Here is an 11816-nt window from a genome sequence, read left to right as displayed (position 1 = left end):
CAGAGTTGCATGCTAGCTGTTTAGCTCCAAGCTAATCACCACTTAGCTTCAGCATCACATTAATATAGAAACATGAGAGTGATACTGACATCAGCTTTCTCCTCTATTACACTAAATACATGTTTGTTAAATGTCACACTATTTATTTCGAACCAACACAAGGTACATTTACATTAATAAGTAAAATTAAAAGGTTTTTTTTAGGTTGTTTTTCACTCAGAGGTACATGCTAGCTGTACCCTAACATGGCTACAGGTTCACATTTAACACAAAGACATGACAATGGTATTCTCATTTATTACTTGACAAGACATCAGGTAAGTGTATTTTAAAATGTAATACGGTGTATTTAAAGCCAACAAAGTTGTTTTAACATTAAGAAGCAAAAATGACAAGCTTTTCTGTTTTTTTTCTACATGCTGAGTTATGTGCTAGCTGTTTAGCTCAAAACTAATCTTGCTCCTTGTTGCTTCATATTTAACACAGACATGAGAGCGGTATCAATTTTCTCCTCAATATACTTCTCAAGACAGCAAAGAAGCGTGTTTTTAAGTAACACGCTATTTATTTAGAGAAACAAGAAGTTACAGCAACATTCAGTAATAAAATGATAAGGTTTTTGTTTTATTTTTTTTCTACAGAGTTACATGCTAGCAGTTTAGCTCCAAGCTAATCACCACTTAGCTTCTGCGTCACGTTAATGTAGACATGAGAGTGATACTGACATTAGTTTTCTATAATAAATGTATTGTTAAATGTCACACTATTTATTTGGAGCCAACACAACTTACATTTACATTAATAAGCAAAATGATAAGGTTTTTGTTTTATTGTTTTCTACAGAGTTACATGCTAGCTGTTTAGTTCCAAGCTAATCACCACTTAGCTTCAGTGTCACATTAGAGACATGAGAGTGATATTGACATTAGCTTTCTCCTCTATTACACTAAATACATGTGTTGTTAAATGTCACACTATCTATTTAGAACCAACCCAACTTACATTTAAATTAATAAGCAAAATGAAAAGGTTTTAGGGTTTGTTTTTCACTCAGAGGTACATGCTAGCTGTTTAGCTGTACCCTAACACTGCTACAGCTTCACATTTAACACACAGACTTGACAATGGTGTCGATTTCTCATCTGTTACTTGGCAATTTGTGCTATGAGATGACGTATGTTGTGAATTGGCGCTATATGAATAAAACTGAATTGAAGGCAGCAGGTAAGTGTATTTTAAAATCACACTTAAAGCCAACAAAGCTGTACATTGTTGAGCAAAAATAAAAATGTTTTCGGTTTATTTTTCACGCGGAGTTCCATGCTAGCTGTTTAGGTCGAAGCTAACCCTGCTTTAGCCTCATATTTAACACAGACATGAGAGTGGTATCACTGTTTCATCTAACTATTGGCAAGACAGTGTATTTTCCCAAATGTTACATGAGTTATTTAAGGCCAGCACAAGTAAGAAATTATATTAAAACAAATATAAATGTAAATATAGCAACTTTTGTTGATGGCTGAGCTATTTGGTCAGTTGATACAGCTACAGCTGTCCATCGCTTCTAAAAATAATATCCAGAGTCACATGACTAATGTGGCGGTTTTTCAGCTGTGACCATCCAAGGTTTGATATTTATTTAGTTTAATTTATTGACTTTGCAGCAGATCAAGAAGCAGGAAAGGCTTCTATGCTGCTCTTCTCTGGAGAGTTCATTCAGGGTCAGGAGTCAAAGAACCCTCGAGTCGTGAGAATTATGGGGAAATTCATCAAGTTCAAGCATGGGGTTTACCGCTGCCAGTTACACTTCTGTTTTCTCACATGTGACAGCTTCGGTTAACTTTACACTGACAGCAGTATGTCTCGCTTTACAGGAAATCTGTTTCCATTTGGGCAGCACTGTCCGGTGAAGCGGAGGACAGCTGAGGGCTGGAAAACCTGCTGAAACGTGAGCTTCTGCCTCAATCACTCCAACGTTTTATGCCCTTCTTAACAACATACAAAGTCTCAGTCAAACATTTGCTTGTCGAGCGTGTGGTGTTTTCTTCTGCTCACTCTCGCTGTGTTTATCTGCCTCAGTCATCAGCACACACACAGACACACACTCACAGACACACAACATACAGGCATCAGATTACAGGTCACATTCTCCAATAGGATTCTTTTTCCTTGACTCAGTTCGTCAAAGAATTCGAGTAAGTCAAAGTAAAACAGCAGCAACTTACCAGCTTTGTTGTTTCTTGAACTTGTAGGGCGCGTTTGTGTCTCGCTCCTCCTTTCTGCTGATTAGTCAGTTAGCTTCCTGTGGGAGGGACTGCAGGAAGTCTATCTGCAGGCTTCAGGCGCTGTGTTGGGGCAAGAGCTGCTTCTCTTAGCATAACAAAAGATCATGTGACTTTTTCATTAACATTGGGCATGAATTACCTGATAAAATCCCTCCCTGTTATCTCTTCATTTAAGCATCCAAATATCCAAGCAGTGACATCACTGGCGAACTAAAAACATCCTCCGCTGGTCATGACGACATTTCTCCATTTCTTGTCAAACAGGTGAAACAGTCAATATTGCAGCCACTAACTCTCTCTCACTGAAAAGAGGCTATGGCGCCCACTGATTTAAAAGTGGCAAAAGCTATTCCTCTGTTTACAGTTTTTCTCAGTTGTTTTGGTACGTTTCTCAGATCAGAATTGAAAATCACAAAAGTACTTGTTCAATCTTCACATCACTGTGTCACTCGTGCACATCAAAAAAGCAGTTTCTCATTTCTTTGAACAACTTCTAAATGCTTCGGTACATCAATGCTAATGATTGTGTACAATTCTCTGCTGTTTCCTACTTTATCAACTGCTTATGTCATGTTGATCAACATGTGTAATAATGTGTCTCTGTTGAATAGTCTTGAACAAGTTGTCATAGTATGTCGAGCATGTTTCTATACATTTCCATCAGACTTTTTTTCTAAATCTGTCCTGAACTGGTAAGCTGCTCCCAGGGGAATCCTGACTTTCTCCAATGAAGGGAAATGTGTGAAGCATCACATAGATCAACCAGTGATCAACCAGTTTTCTGAAATAGCTCAACGGTGCATCTTATGAATCATCAACTGGCCAGTATATAGTAAGACTGCACTGTAATTCCTACAGCACTGCATGTACAGTTTTCCCCAAGGAGCTTGTCCTGTGTTCACATTTCTACTTTTGTTTTTTTGTTTTTTTCTTTGTGCTGTCTTTTCCTTTCTGTATCGCAGTGACATGATCTGTCAACAAATTACAGTACAAACAGTAAATGTGAATCTTGTCCAATCTCAATCTCCCACACACACTACGGTGTAACTCACGATTTACAATAATTGTCATCAAAGCTTCAGCCATAGTTTACATCAGAGCATCCCTCCAGAGTACACAGTTACACTAACAACATGACTAAACAATGTGACTGTCTTCTCCGTTCACACTTACACAAGGACTTGTCATTCTGATGCCACTGACATGTTCATTGACACACATATTTAGTTTTGAGAGATGAAGGATTTTGAGCAAGTAACTGCCTTTTGCAGGTAATCCCTGGTGTTTCGCTATTCGTACGATTTTTTTTTAATAAATGCACTTTTTTGCAAATGTCGAGGATGATTCCACAAATGTACCAAAGCAGCTGAGAAAAACAGTAAAGCAGATGATCCATGCTATTACAATAAGTATGTCTATTTTACCACGTTTTTCAAAAACAGTAGAAAAAATTATATAAAAAATGATTCTTTCTCATCTCGATACAAGTTGAGTTGTTTATAGACATCAGTCTGGCTTTTGTAGAATGATTCCACCTATACGGCTCTCCTTCACCTGGTTGACAAAATTATGTCTGCTCTGAGAAGAATGAATTTCATTGTGGCATCTTCATAAATATGGTTTTCAGGATGTTACGTTTAAATGGATAAAACAATATCTTTTCAACAGAGCACAGTTTGTCTGTATTGTTACTCAAATAAAACCAGATTGCTCTGTGGGGTCCCCCAGGGGTCCATTCTTGGCCCATTCTTATTCCTAATTTTTATAAATGATTTATCTAATGTATCAGATGTTCTCTCCCCAATAATGTTTGCAGATGATACAACCCTGATGTCTCACATATAGATTTCAATTCACTTATAAAGGATGCCAGTGTTGGGTTATCTCCCTGTATCTCACGGTTTTGATTAAATGAGTTGTCTGTGAATATCAACAAATCTAATTTTAATTATTTTTAGTGATAAAAGATCATACCCTAGCATACCCCAAGTATCAACCACAAGGTTTCTTAGAATTTATGTTGATGAGACTCTGAGTTGGACAAATCGCTCAGACTGGGTTAGCTGTAAAATGAATAAAACTATCGGTTTAATGAGGAGGCTCCGTCATTTTTTCACCTTAAACTGTCTCCTCTCTCTTTATAATAGTTTATTTTATCCCCATCTTTCATATTGCAATACAGTTTGGGGGTGGACTTTTCGGACCTCTCCACAAAATAGAATAGAATAGAATAGAATAGAATAGAATAGAATAGAATAGAATTATTATTATTGATCCCTTTGGTGCAAACTTCAGGGAAATTGTTGATGTTGCTCCTTCAGAAGCGTTTTGTTCGGACTATAACCAGATCAGAGTTTCACGCTCCACTTATGCTTCTATTTCGGAAATTATATATTCTTACCAGTTCTATTAATATTTTTCAAATATGTGTTTTTTTGTAATAAGATGCATTCACTTGAAGGGGAATATTCTGAAACAGTTCAGGTCTTATTTTACCACTACGTCACAGGTCCATTCGTATTTAATTCAGCAGCACTCAGATCCACATACAGCTGAATTTCTGACTCGTTGAGGTCAAATTCTATTCAAGTTGAGGAGTACTAAGCTATGGAACAGCTTTCCTTTCACATCTAAGATTTCTGCATCGATAGAAACATTTGAAAGATCATTTAATTGCTATTTAATGACCAGGTATTATTTGTTCATGTTTTTTTTCCTTGTTTATTTCTTGTGAATATTTTTTCCGTATGAGGCTGTAAATAAGCCCACCCAGTTCTGCCTCTTCCTGCACAATGCTTTTATCTGTTAGCTGTGTTCTCTTTGTGCAAACTAAACAAAGACACCGTCGTATGAAAAGCATCCCCATATCATGATGCTTGCTTCAGTCTTCACAGCGTACTGTGGCTTGAATTTAGTGTTTGGGGGTCATCTGACAAACTGGCTGCAGCTCATAGACCTAAAAAGAACAGTCTTGCTTCCATCAGTCCACAAAATGTGGTTTCTCTATCAGCCAGTCAGTGTGTTCTTTGGCAAACAATAACCTCTTCAGCACATGTTGTTTCTGCAACAATAGGACTGTGTGGGGGCTTCTTGTCCATAGCTAGGCCTCACATGCCTTCTTTGATCTGCCTGGAGCTGATCATTGGTTGAGTCTTTGCCATTTTTGCTATTCTTCGATCCAGTCCAATGGTAGTTTTCCATTTTCTTCCACCTCTTCCTGGTGTTGGTTGCCATTTGAAAGCATTTGAGATCACTTTAGATGAGCAGCGTATCATTTTCTGCACTTCTTTATATGGTTTACACTCTCCAATCAACTTTTTAATTAAAGTACGCTGTTCTTCAATTAATGATCTGATTACACAGAATCAGCGGTATGCATGTCCGTTGGTTTTCTCTGCTACACCTACTTGTAAATTTGCCATGTAGACATAGAATTTCTACCACAAACAGTGATTGATTCGGTTAGTGATGTTGGACTGCTATTATTTTGAACATAACTGTATTTATGGTTTGCTGGTGGCCACTTTGTTGGGATTTCACTCGTAGGATTTTCTTACAAGTGTAATGAGATGTAAATACTCAGAGGCTGTTGGTCAGTTGCCTTCTTCTTTTCCCCAATTTATCAGTTTAATGTCTGTGCTTTCATTGTAGTTTGATGTATATGCTATGATTTTTTTTTTAATGTTAAGCACATGTTGCATCATTGAGCCGTCACTTCTGAGTTCTATGTAACGTTACCTCTGTACAGGTGTGGATGTGTAATAAATCACAGAACTGAATCTAATCTGCACTTTGTGGCTACCACATGGTGCACTGATTGAACTACAGTCCAATTGTTTACCTGCTTACACTGATCTCACACCTGACAAACACTGAAATTTCAGGAATACTCACAACTCTGGACATAATGATCCATGTTGAGTCCCTTAAGTGGAAGCAAATCCACCCCGTATCTGAGGCATTTATTACTGCAAGTTCACATTTTGTGTAATTTCATGTGACTGGGTGGAAACTGTACAAGCGGAAGTCCTTTGAATAAAATAGTTGAACAAACTGTTCAGCCCCAAAGCTTCCATTTACATAAATCCTCACTACTTTGAGGTGAAGTCTGCAATTTTATTCCAACACACTGGAAGTTAAACAGTTCATTGTTCTGTAAATGTGAAGCTAAAAGGACATAAAACACTCTTCCAGCATGTCTTGGGCACATTCATGTTGAGTAGGACAAGGAGAAAGGGAACAGAGGAAAGAGGGATCATACATCTGGTACGTGTTTACTACCTACATATGCTGACAAATATCAGTCTTTATCCAGAATTGCAGAATCCACCTTTAAAAGCTTGAACATCGGTACTACTAAAGATCAAGTCCAGATATCATTTGATAGAGTATCCATCCTGATAAGTGGAAATTAAAGCCATGACCACAATCACTTTTGTATTCAAACCCACTTTTATTGGTTGTCTGGTCACAGAAAGCTTGCAGCAGCTCTAGTTGGCGTGCAGGCTCTTCCAGCGGGCCAGAGGACCTCTGCTGGGGATGTACTTCACCCCGCAGCCGTCGGGAATCAGACGCTTCTCGGCCATCATGTCATCAAAGTCACAGGCGTTGAACTTGGTGAAGCCATACTTCTTGGAAATATGAATCTGAAGGTAAGAGCAAAGACAGACGTTAACTCAGGCTCATAAGTAGCGTTGTTATAGTTGCAATTGGCTGAAGGAATTTTGTCTCAGTGGTCCCTTAAAGCACTCAGCACCTCCCAGCTGAGGACATACACAACCAAAGAGTCGCTGTCTGCAGCCTTTGCACACCAGAGACGCACATGAGCAGAACTGGTCGGCTTAATAGACTGCAGAGCTGGGCCATGAGAGCATTAGAGATGCACACTAACTCAGCTGGTGTTTCCCCCCCTTTGCATTTGAAACATAACGCTGAGCAAAATAAAATCACAACCCTGGAGGTGTGAGCATTACCTTCTGGCGACCTGGGAACTTGAACTTGGCTCTGCGCAGAGCCTCAACCACGTGCTCCTTGTTCTGGGCCTTGGTACGCACAGACATGATCACCTGACCAATGTGCACCCGGGCCACGGTGCCCTGGGGTTTACCGAAAGCACCACGCATTCCAGTCTGGAGCCTAAGAGCCACAAGATGGACACAAGGGCAAAAAAATGACTTCATGATGAATGTTTTACAGTTGTGTTTGGCTGAAAACTCTCGAGGAACATAAAGACAACAGTGGTTTTAATGTTTACATTTGTTAAGCTCCTTTCTGGCAAAATGATTCCAAGCCAGCACATCTTTTGACATATTTCCCCTCTCCATAATGAGCTTAGTAGAAGCCGAAGCACCGCACCCGGACAAAAAATCCTCACCTATCAGCTCCAGCACAGGATAACATTTTGTTGATGCGGATGACGTGGAAGGGATGCAGACGCATGCGGATGTGGAAACCGTCCTTACCGCAGGTCTTCACCATGTACTTGTTAGCACAGATACGGGCAGCCTCCAGAGCTGCAGAGGAGGTGGGGAGCAGAATACATGTGACGTTAGTGTCTATACTTCAGCCTGCATTTCTGCACGAGTACATCAACGAGAGGATGTAGCACAGAGCACCACGATCTACAAGTACATATGAAGAAATGCACCAAATCCTGCTGTAAACAACTGTGTTAATGTGCTCCCCAAGCTAGTCACCAAACCATACTAATATACAGGTACAAGAATCTGCTGACACACACCAAAACATCCAAAGTAATGTACACTTACACACACTTATAGATGTACTTGCTTGTACTTAGAGTGTTTTTAAAAATGTTTTACACGCATAGCAGAAAGCTCCTAATAAAAAGAACTATTTTTGCGTATAAATAAATATTATAATCCACGTCCCTGAACATCTATCCAAGTATAGGCGTGTGCACATCATGACATGGAAGGAAGGAAAAAAAGATCACTTTCAGCATCAATTTACCTTCTGATTATTATCCCCCATTAATCACATTGCACCCCAAGAATCTTCCAAGTTCCATGAGAAGTTCTTAAATGTCTTACTTAAGTTCAAAAAGGCCCCAAATATTCTATTTAATTTATCTAATGATACGACCAAGAAAAGTAGTTAATCCTCTTTGGAGACAGTAGTAGTCGGCAAAATAAATGAGAAACAGGTTTCTGGTCACATGTACAGCTACATGTCTGGTCGTGACACCTCGACTGCTCACCTTCTGAAGACAGCTGCTCGTACTCATCAGAGACCATGTGGCCACACAGAGGGAACTCATCTACCTTGGCCTTCTTCCTGCCCAAGTCGAAGATCCTGATCTTGGGATCTACACAGAATAGAGAGAAGAAAAAAAAAACAGGCGACACTGTCTTAGTAAAAGTTCTCCAGTCACCTCTGAGGCAGCTGGATTTACACTAAATGTAGTTGAATCAGACATTTATATCAGTGTGACTAACAGCAACAACAAAAGGAGGCGGCAATAGATCATCAAGTGTCACTTAATCGAATGGTGCTAATTTGTCTCAGTGGTCCCTTAAAGCACTCAGCACCTCCCAGCTGAGGACATACACAACCAAAGAGTCGCTGTCTGCAGCCTTTGCACACCAGAACCGCACGTGAGCAGAACTGGTCGGCTTAATAGACTGCAGGAAATCAACAACAGACCACTGTGACGTCCAATTGCGTTATCGTGAAAATAGCATATTAGTGATTAAAGGCCAAAAGAGGCAGCTGCAAACAAACTTTTTTTTTTTTAACAGTTTCATACCAATCACTGATTTCCTACATATTGAGGACAATGTTAAGTAAAAAGTGCGAATAGCTTACCAGGCACACCCCTGCAGAAGCGGGACTTGGGGTATGGCTTGTTCTTGCAGTAGCGATAGCTGTTGGAGACACAAAGCATAACTTTTTAGCCATACTAGTTCGCAAGACTCAGAGCAATTGTTATAAATGAATCTTTCAGGAAATAAATCCCATTAACCCTCTAAAGCCCAAAGACTACTGGTGGGTTAGAAAGCACCCTCTTCTTTCCTTTCTTTTTTTTTTTTTTAACTGTAAGGAATCAGATTTTTAACTTTCCGATGGTCCTTTAACTAATGTGTGATGTGTTTAGTCGAAAGAATTAACCAAATCTAATGTGAACAAATACTACATTACACAATCTCTTCATTCTACATAACTCTTTTTGAAACATGAATTTAAAGGGAAAGGACTTAAAACATAACTTAAAAGAACAAAAAATCTACTTGTTAGGGTTCAGAGGGTTAAAATACCCAAACAAAAGAACTATGTGGTTGTCTGAGCCTTTTCTTTCTGCAACCTCAAACTCATCCGGCCGTACGCGAGATTCAAACAGCCAGCAAATCTAATTGCATTTTTAAATAGCCCCTGAAATGTCCTAACAACTGTACTTTCAAACAAACATTGGTGAAACGGGAGTACATCGTGCATTTGTTGAATACTAACTTCAACGACAAATTACATTTGGACCAGCAGGACTGGGTTTCTGGGACTGAGTCACAACAATCTACTGCTGTGGTGCTGTTAGGAACTTGACAAATTGGGGGGCATAGCATCCAGCAGTCTTTTTAAATTAATTTGACAATTGCATCATTTTCAAGTTACTTTACAGTAAAATGTTTATAAAATGTGAGACACTGTGCTCCAGGCAAATTAAGGTGATCCCAGTTTGTTCCTGTGCACACTTATATCACAGTTAATGCTGGTTCTCACACTGATGTGTGCCTTGGACTTTGTCTAAGCACCTTACATAAAACAATCAAATGTGTTTTTATTACTACTGGGCCACCTTTTACCATCATAGGTTAATTACTTTAATAATCGAAAGAGGTCACGTTCTATATGTAGTTACAAGAAAGCATCAAAACATAATGTCACTGCTCCATAATTTACCATTTGACTGACAGAAAAATACTGTTAACGCAAGAGATCAGAGTTTTATTAACCGTAAAATATCCCCAATATGCTTCAGGTCAACTTTAGTACATGACGGGAATAACAGACAAGGGCTACTTTAATACCCTTAAATCATATTTAGACACCACCACTGACCTACAGTGCATGTTCAAAATAATAAAGTCACATATTTTCTCAGTGCAACCTTGGGGTTCCCACATATTCATTAGTTTTTGGGCAACAGTGGAGCTCTGTGGCACAAAGAAAACAGTTGACAAGGAAAAAAATACAATTTTAACAGCCTTTTGATTAAAACTAGGTTTCTCTGAGAAGCATATTCATGTAAAGGCTGCTGAAGTGCTTTAATATCAACATATCAGTGCTGCTATCACACAGAAGGAGCATTTATTCTTAACGTACATAATGAAGTAAACTGTAGGGGAACCATTTGTCAGAGTGATGTCTGGAACTAGTTTAAATCTCAGAGCTCTTTAATATTACAAATCCCCTGTTCTGCTAACAGCCTCTCCTTTTTACAGCACTATACCAACGTAACTTGCTTGTAAAATACAAAAACTAGTATCAACGTGACGCTTCAACGCTGTATGAACCTCAGGGGTGATTTAGAATTACCTACAAAGTGTAAAACTACGCAGGTTTTGGAGCAGAGTGTCGGTGCTAGCTTAATGCTAGCTAACGTTACCTCCACAAGCTAGCGCTACGTTTCAGCTAAGTGGCCTTATGACATTATAGGTGAACATGAGCGTCCATTGCAACAAACACTAGGAGTTAACAGAAATAGCATGATGCTTAGTTCTATTATTTAAACTACAGTGTGTCTGAAGGCCTGCCGGTAAGCCTGCACACTGTCCACATGGTGCGGACCCGGAGCCGCTGCCATTTTCCTCCGACAGCGACTCTCTCGGCCCCGCTCTGAAACCGTAAAGAAGAGGACTTACCAGCGGGCTGGTCGGCGGCCCATGGTTGCGATCTGTAAATCAACAAATAAAGACGCGTTACTTGGTTAAATCGGAGCTCTGATTGCCGAAATATATCTTTTAATTTGCCAGTTTGATGGAGAGCCGAAGAAAACGCGCTCCCACCACGCACTCACCTAATGGAGGAAAGGAAGATGAAGCCGCTTCCGCTTCGTCATGTGGACGAGACCTGTCTGGATTTAAGATAATATATTTATTATCGCGTTATTTTTTTATTCAGACTGGCTTATATGTGATATACTTGTTAATAAATGAAATGTATTTAAATATGAATTTGTTAAAAATGTATTTAATCATAGTTGAAAAGCGTCAAGTGAATGCTGGGAAATGTAGTTTTACTTGACCAGACGCGACTACAGGGCGACGTTGACACTGCCGTCCTCACCCTTCCATTAAAGAAAAGGCAAAATTCTCAACAGTCACTCAAATAACGAGAAACTGAAAAAGTAAGAATAAATAAAAATTTTCTAAATTATAATTTAGTGAAATGAGGCATTACTTTTGAATTGTGGTTGAAAAGAATAATAAAAATAAATTTAAAAAAAAACTGTCCCGGACAAATAGAGCACTTTGCTGATGAGCAGTGAAATCCAAACACCTGTCAACAGGTGCA

The 11816-nt window shown here is 39.2% G+C and overlaps 2 protein-coding genes across 2 annotated transcripts in view; both read right to left on the bottom strand.

The window, feature by feature from the left end:
• Positions 1-2297, bottom strand: part of dnase1l1 (deoxyribonuclease I-like 1) — a 10972-nt gene extending 8675 nt beyond the window's left edge. Inside the window, exon 1 of the mRNA XM_008298098.1 lies at positions 2226-2297. The gene's annotated coding sequence lies outside the window, so the exon portion shown is untranslated. The remainder of the gene's footprint in view (positions 1-2225) is intronic.
• Positions 2298-6716: 4419 nt separating this feature from the next.
• On the bottom strand, positions 6717-11376 carry rpl10 (ribosomal protein L10). Its single transcript, XM_008298096.1, has 7 exons — positions 11320-11376; positions 11165-11196; positions 9114-9172; positions 8506-8613; positions 7660-7798; positions 7259-7421; positions 6717-6931 (listed from the first exon to the last, which is right to left on the bottom strand). Exons 2-7 carry the CDS (start codon positions 11185-11187, stop codon positions 6776-6778), a joined length of 648 nt encoding a protein of 215 aa, XP_008296318.1. The 5' UTR covers positions 11188-11196; positions 11320-11376; the 3' UTR covers positions 6717-6775.
• Between the last annotated feature and the right edge of the window lie 440 nt (positions 11377-11816).

Source organism: Stegastes partitus, unplaced genomic scaffold (assembly GCF_000690725.1).
Source record: "Stegastes partitus isolate 25-593 unplaced genomic scaffold, Stegastes_partitus-1.0.2 Scaffold1281, whole genome shotgun sequence".
Lineage (NCBI taxonomy): Eukaryota > Metazoa > Chordata > Actinopteri > Pomacentridae > Stegastes > Stegastes partitus.
The sequence above is the reverse complement of the archived record's forward strand: the minus strand, read 5'-3'. Positions and strand labels throughout refer to the sequence as shown.

Excerpts from the sequence above, each read along its gene's own strand:
- rpl10 (XM_008298096.1), bottom strand. The coding sequence starts at position 11,187 with ATGGGCCGCCGACCAGCCCGCTG. Across the intron at positions 7,799-8,505 it reads CGAGCAGCTGTCTTCAGAAG|CTCTGGAGGCTGCCCGTATC; the intron begins GTGAGCAGTCGA and ends CCTCCTCTGCAG. Across the intron at positions 6,932-7,258 it reads AGTTCCCAGGTCGCCAGAAG|ATTCATATTTCCAAGAAGTA; the intron begins GTAATGCTCACA and ends TCTTACCTTCAG.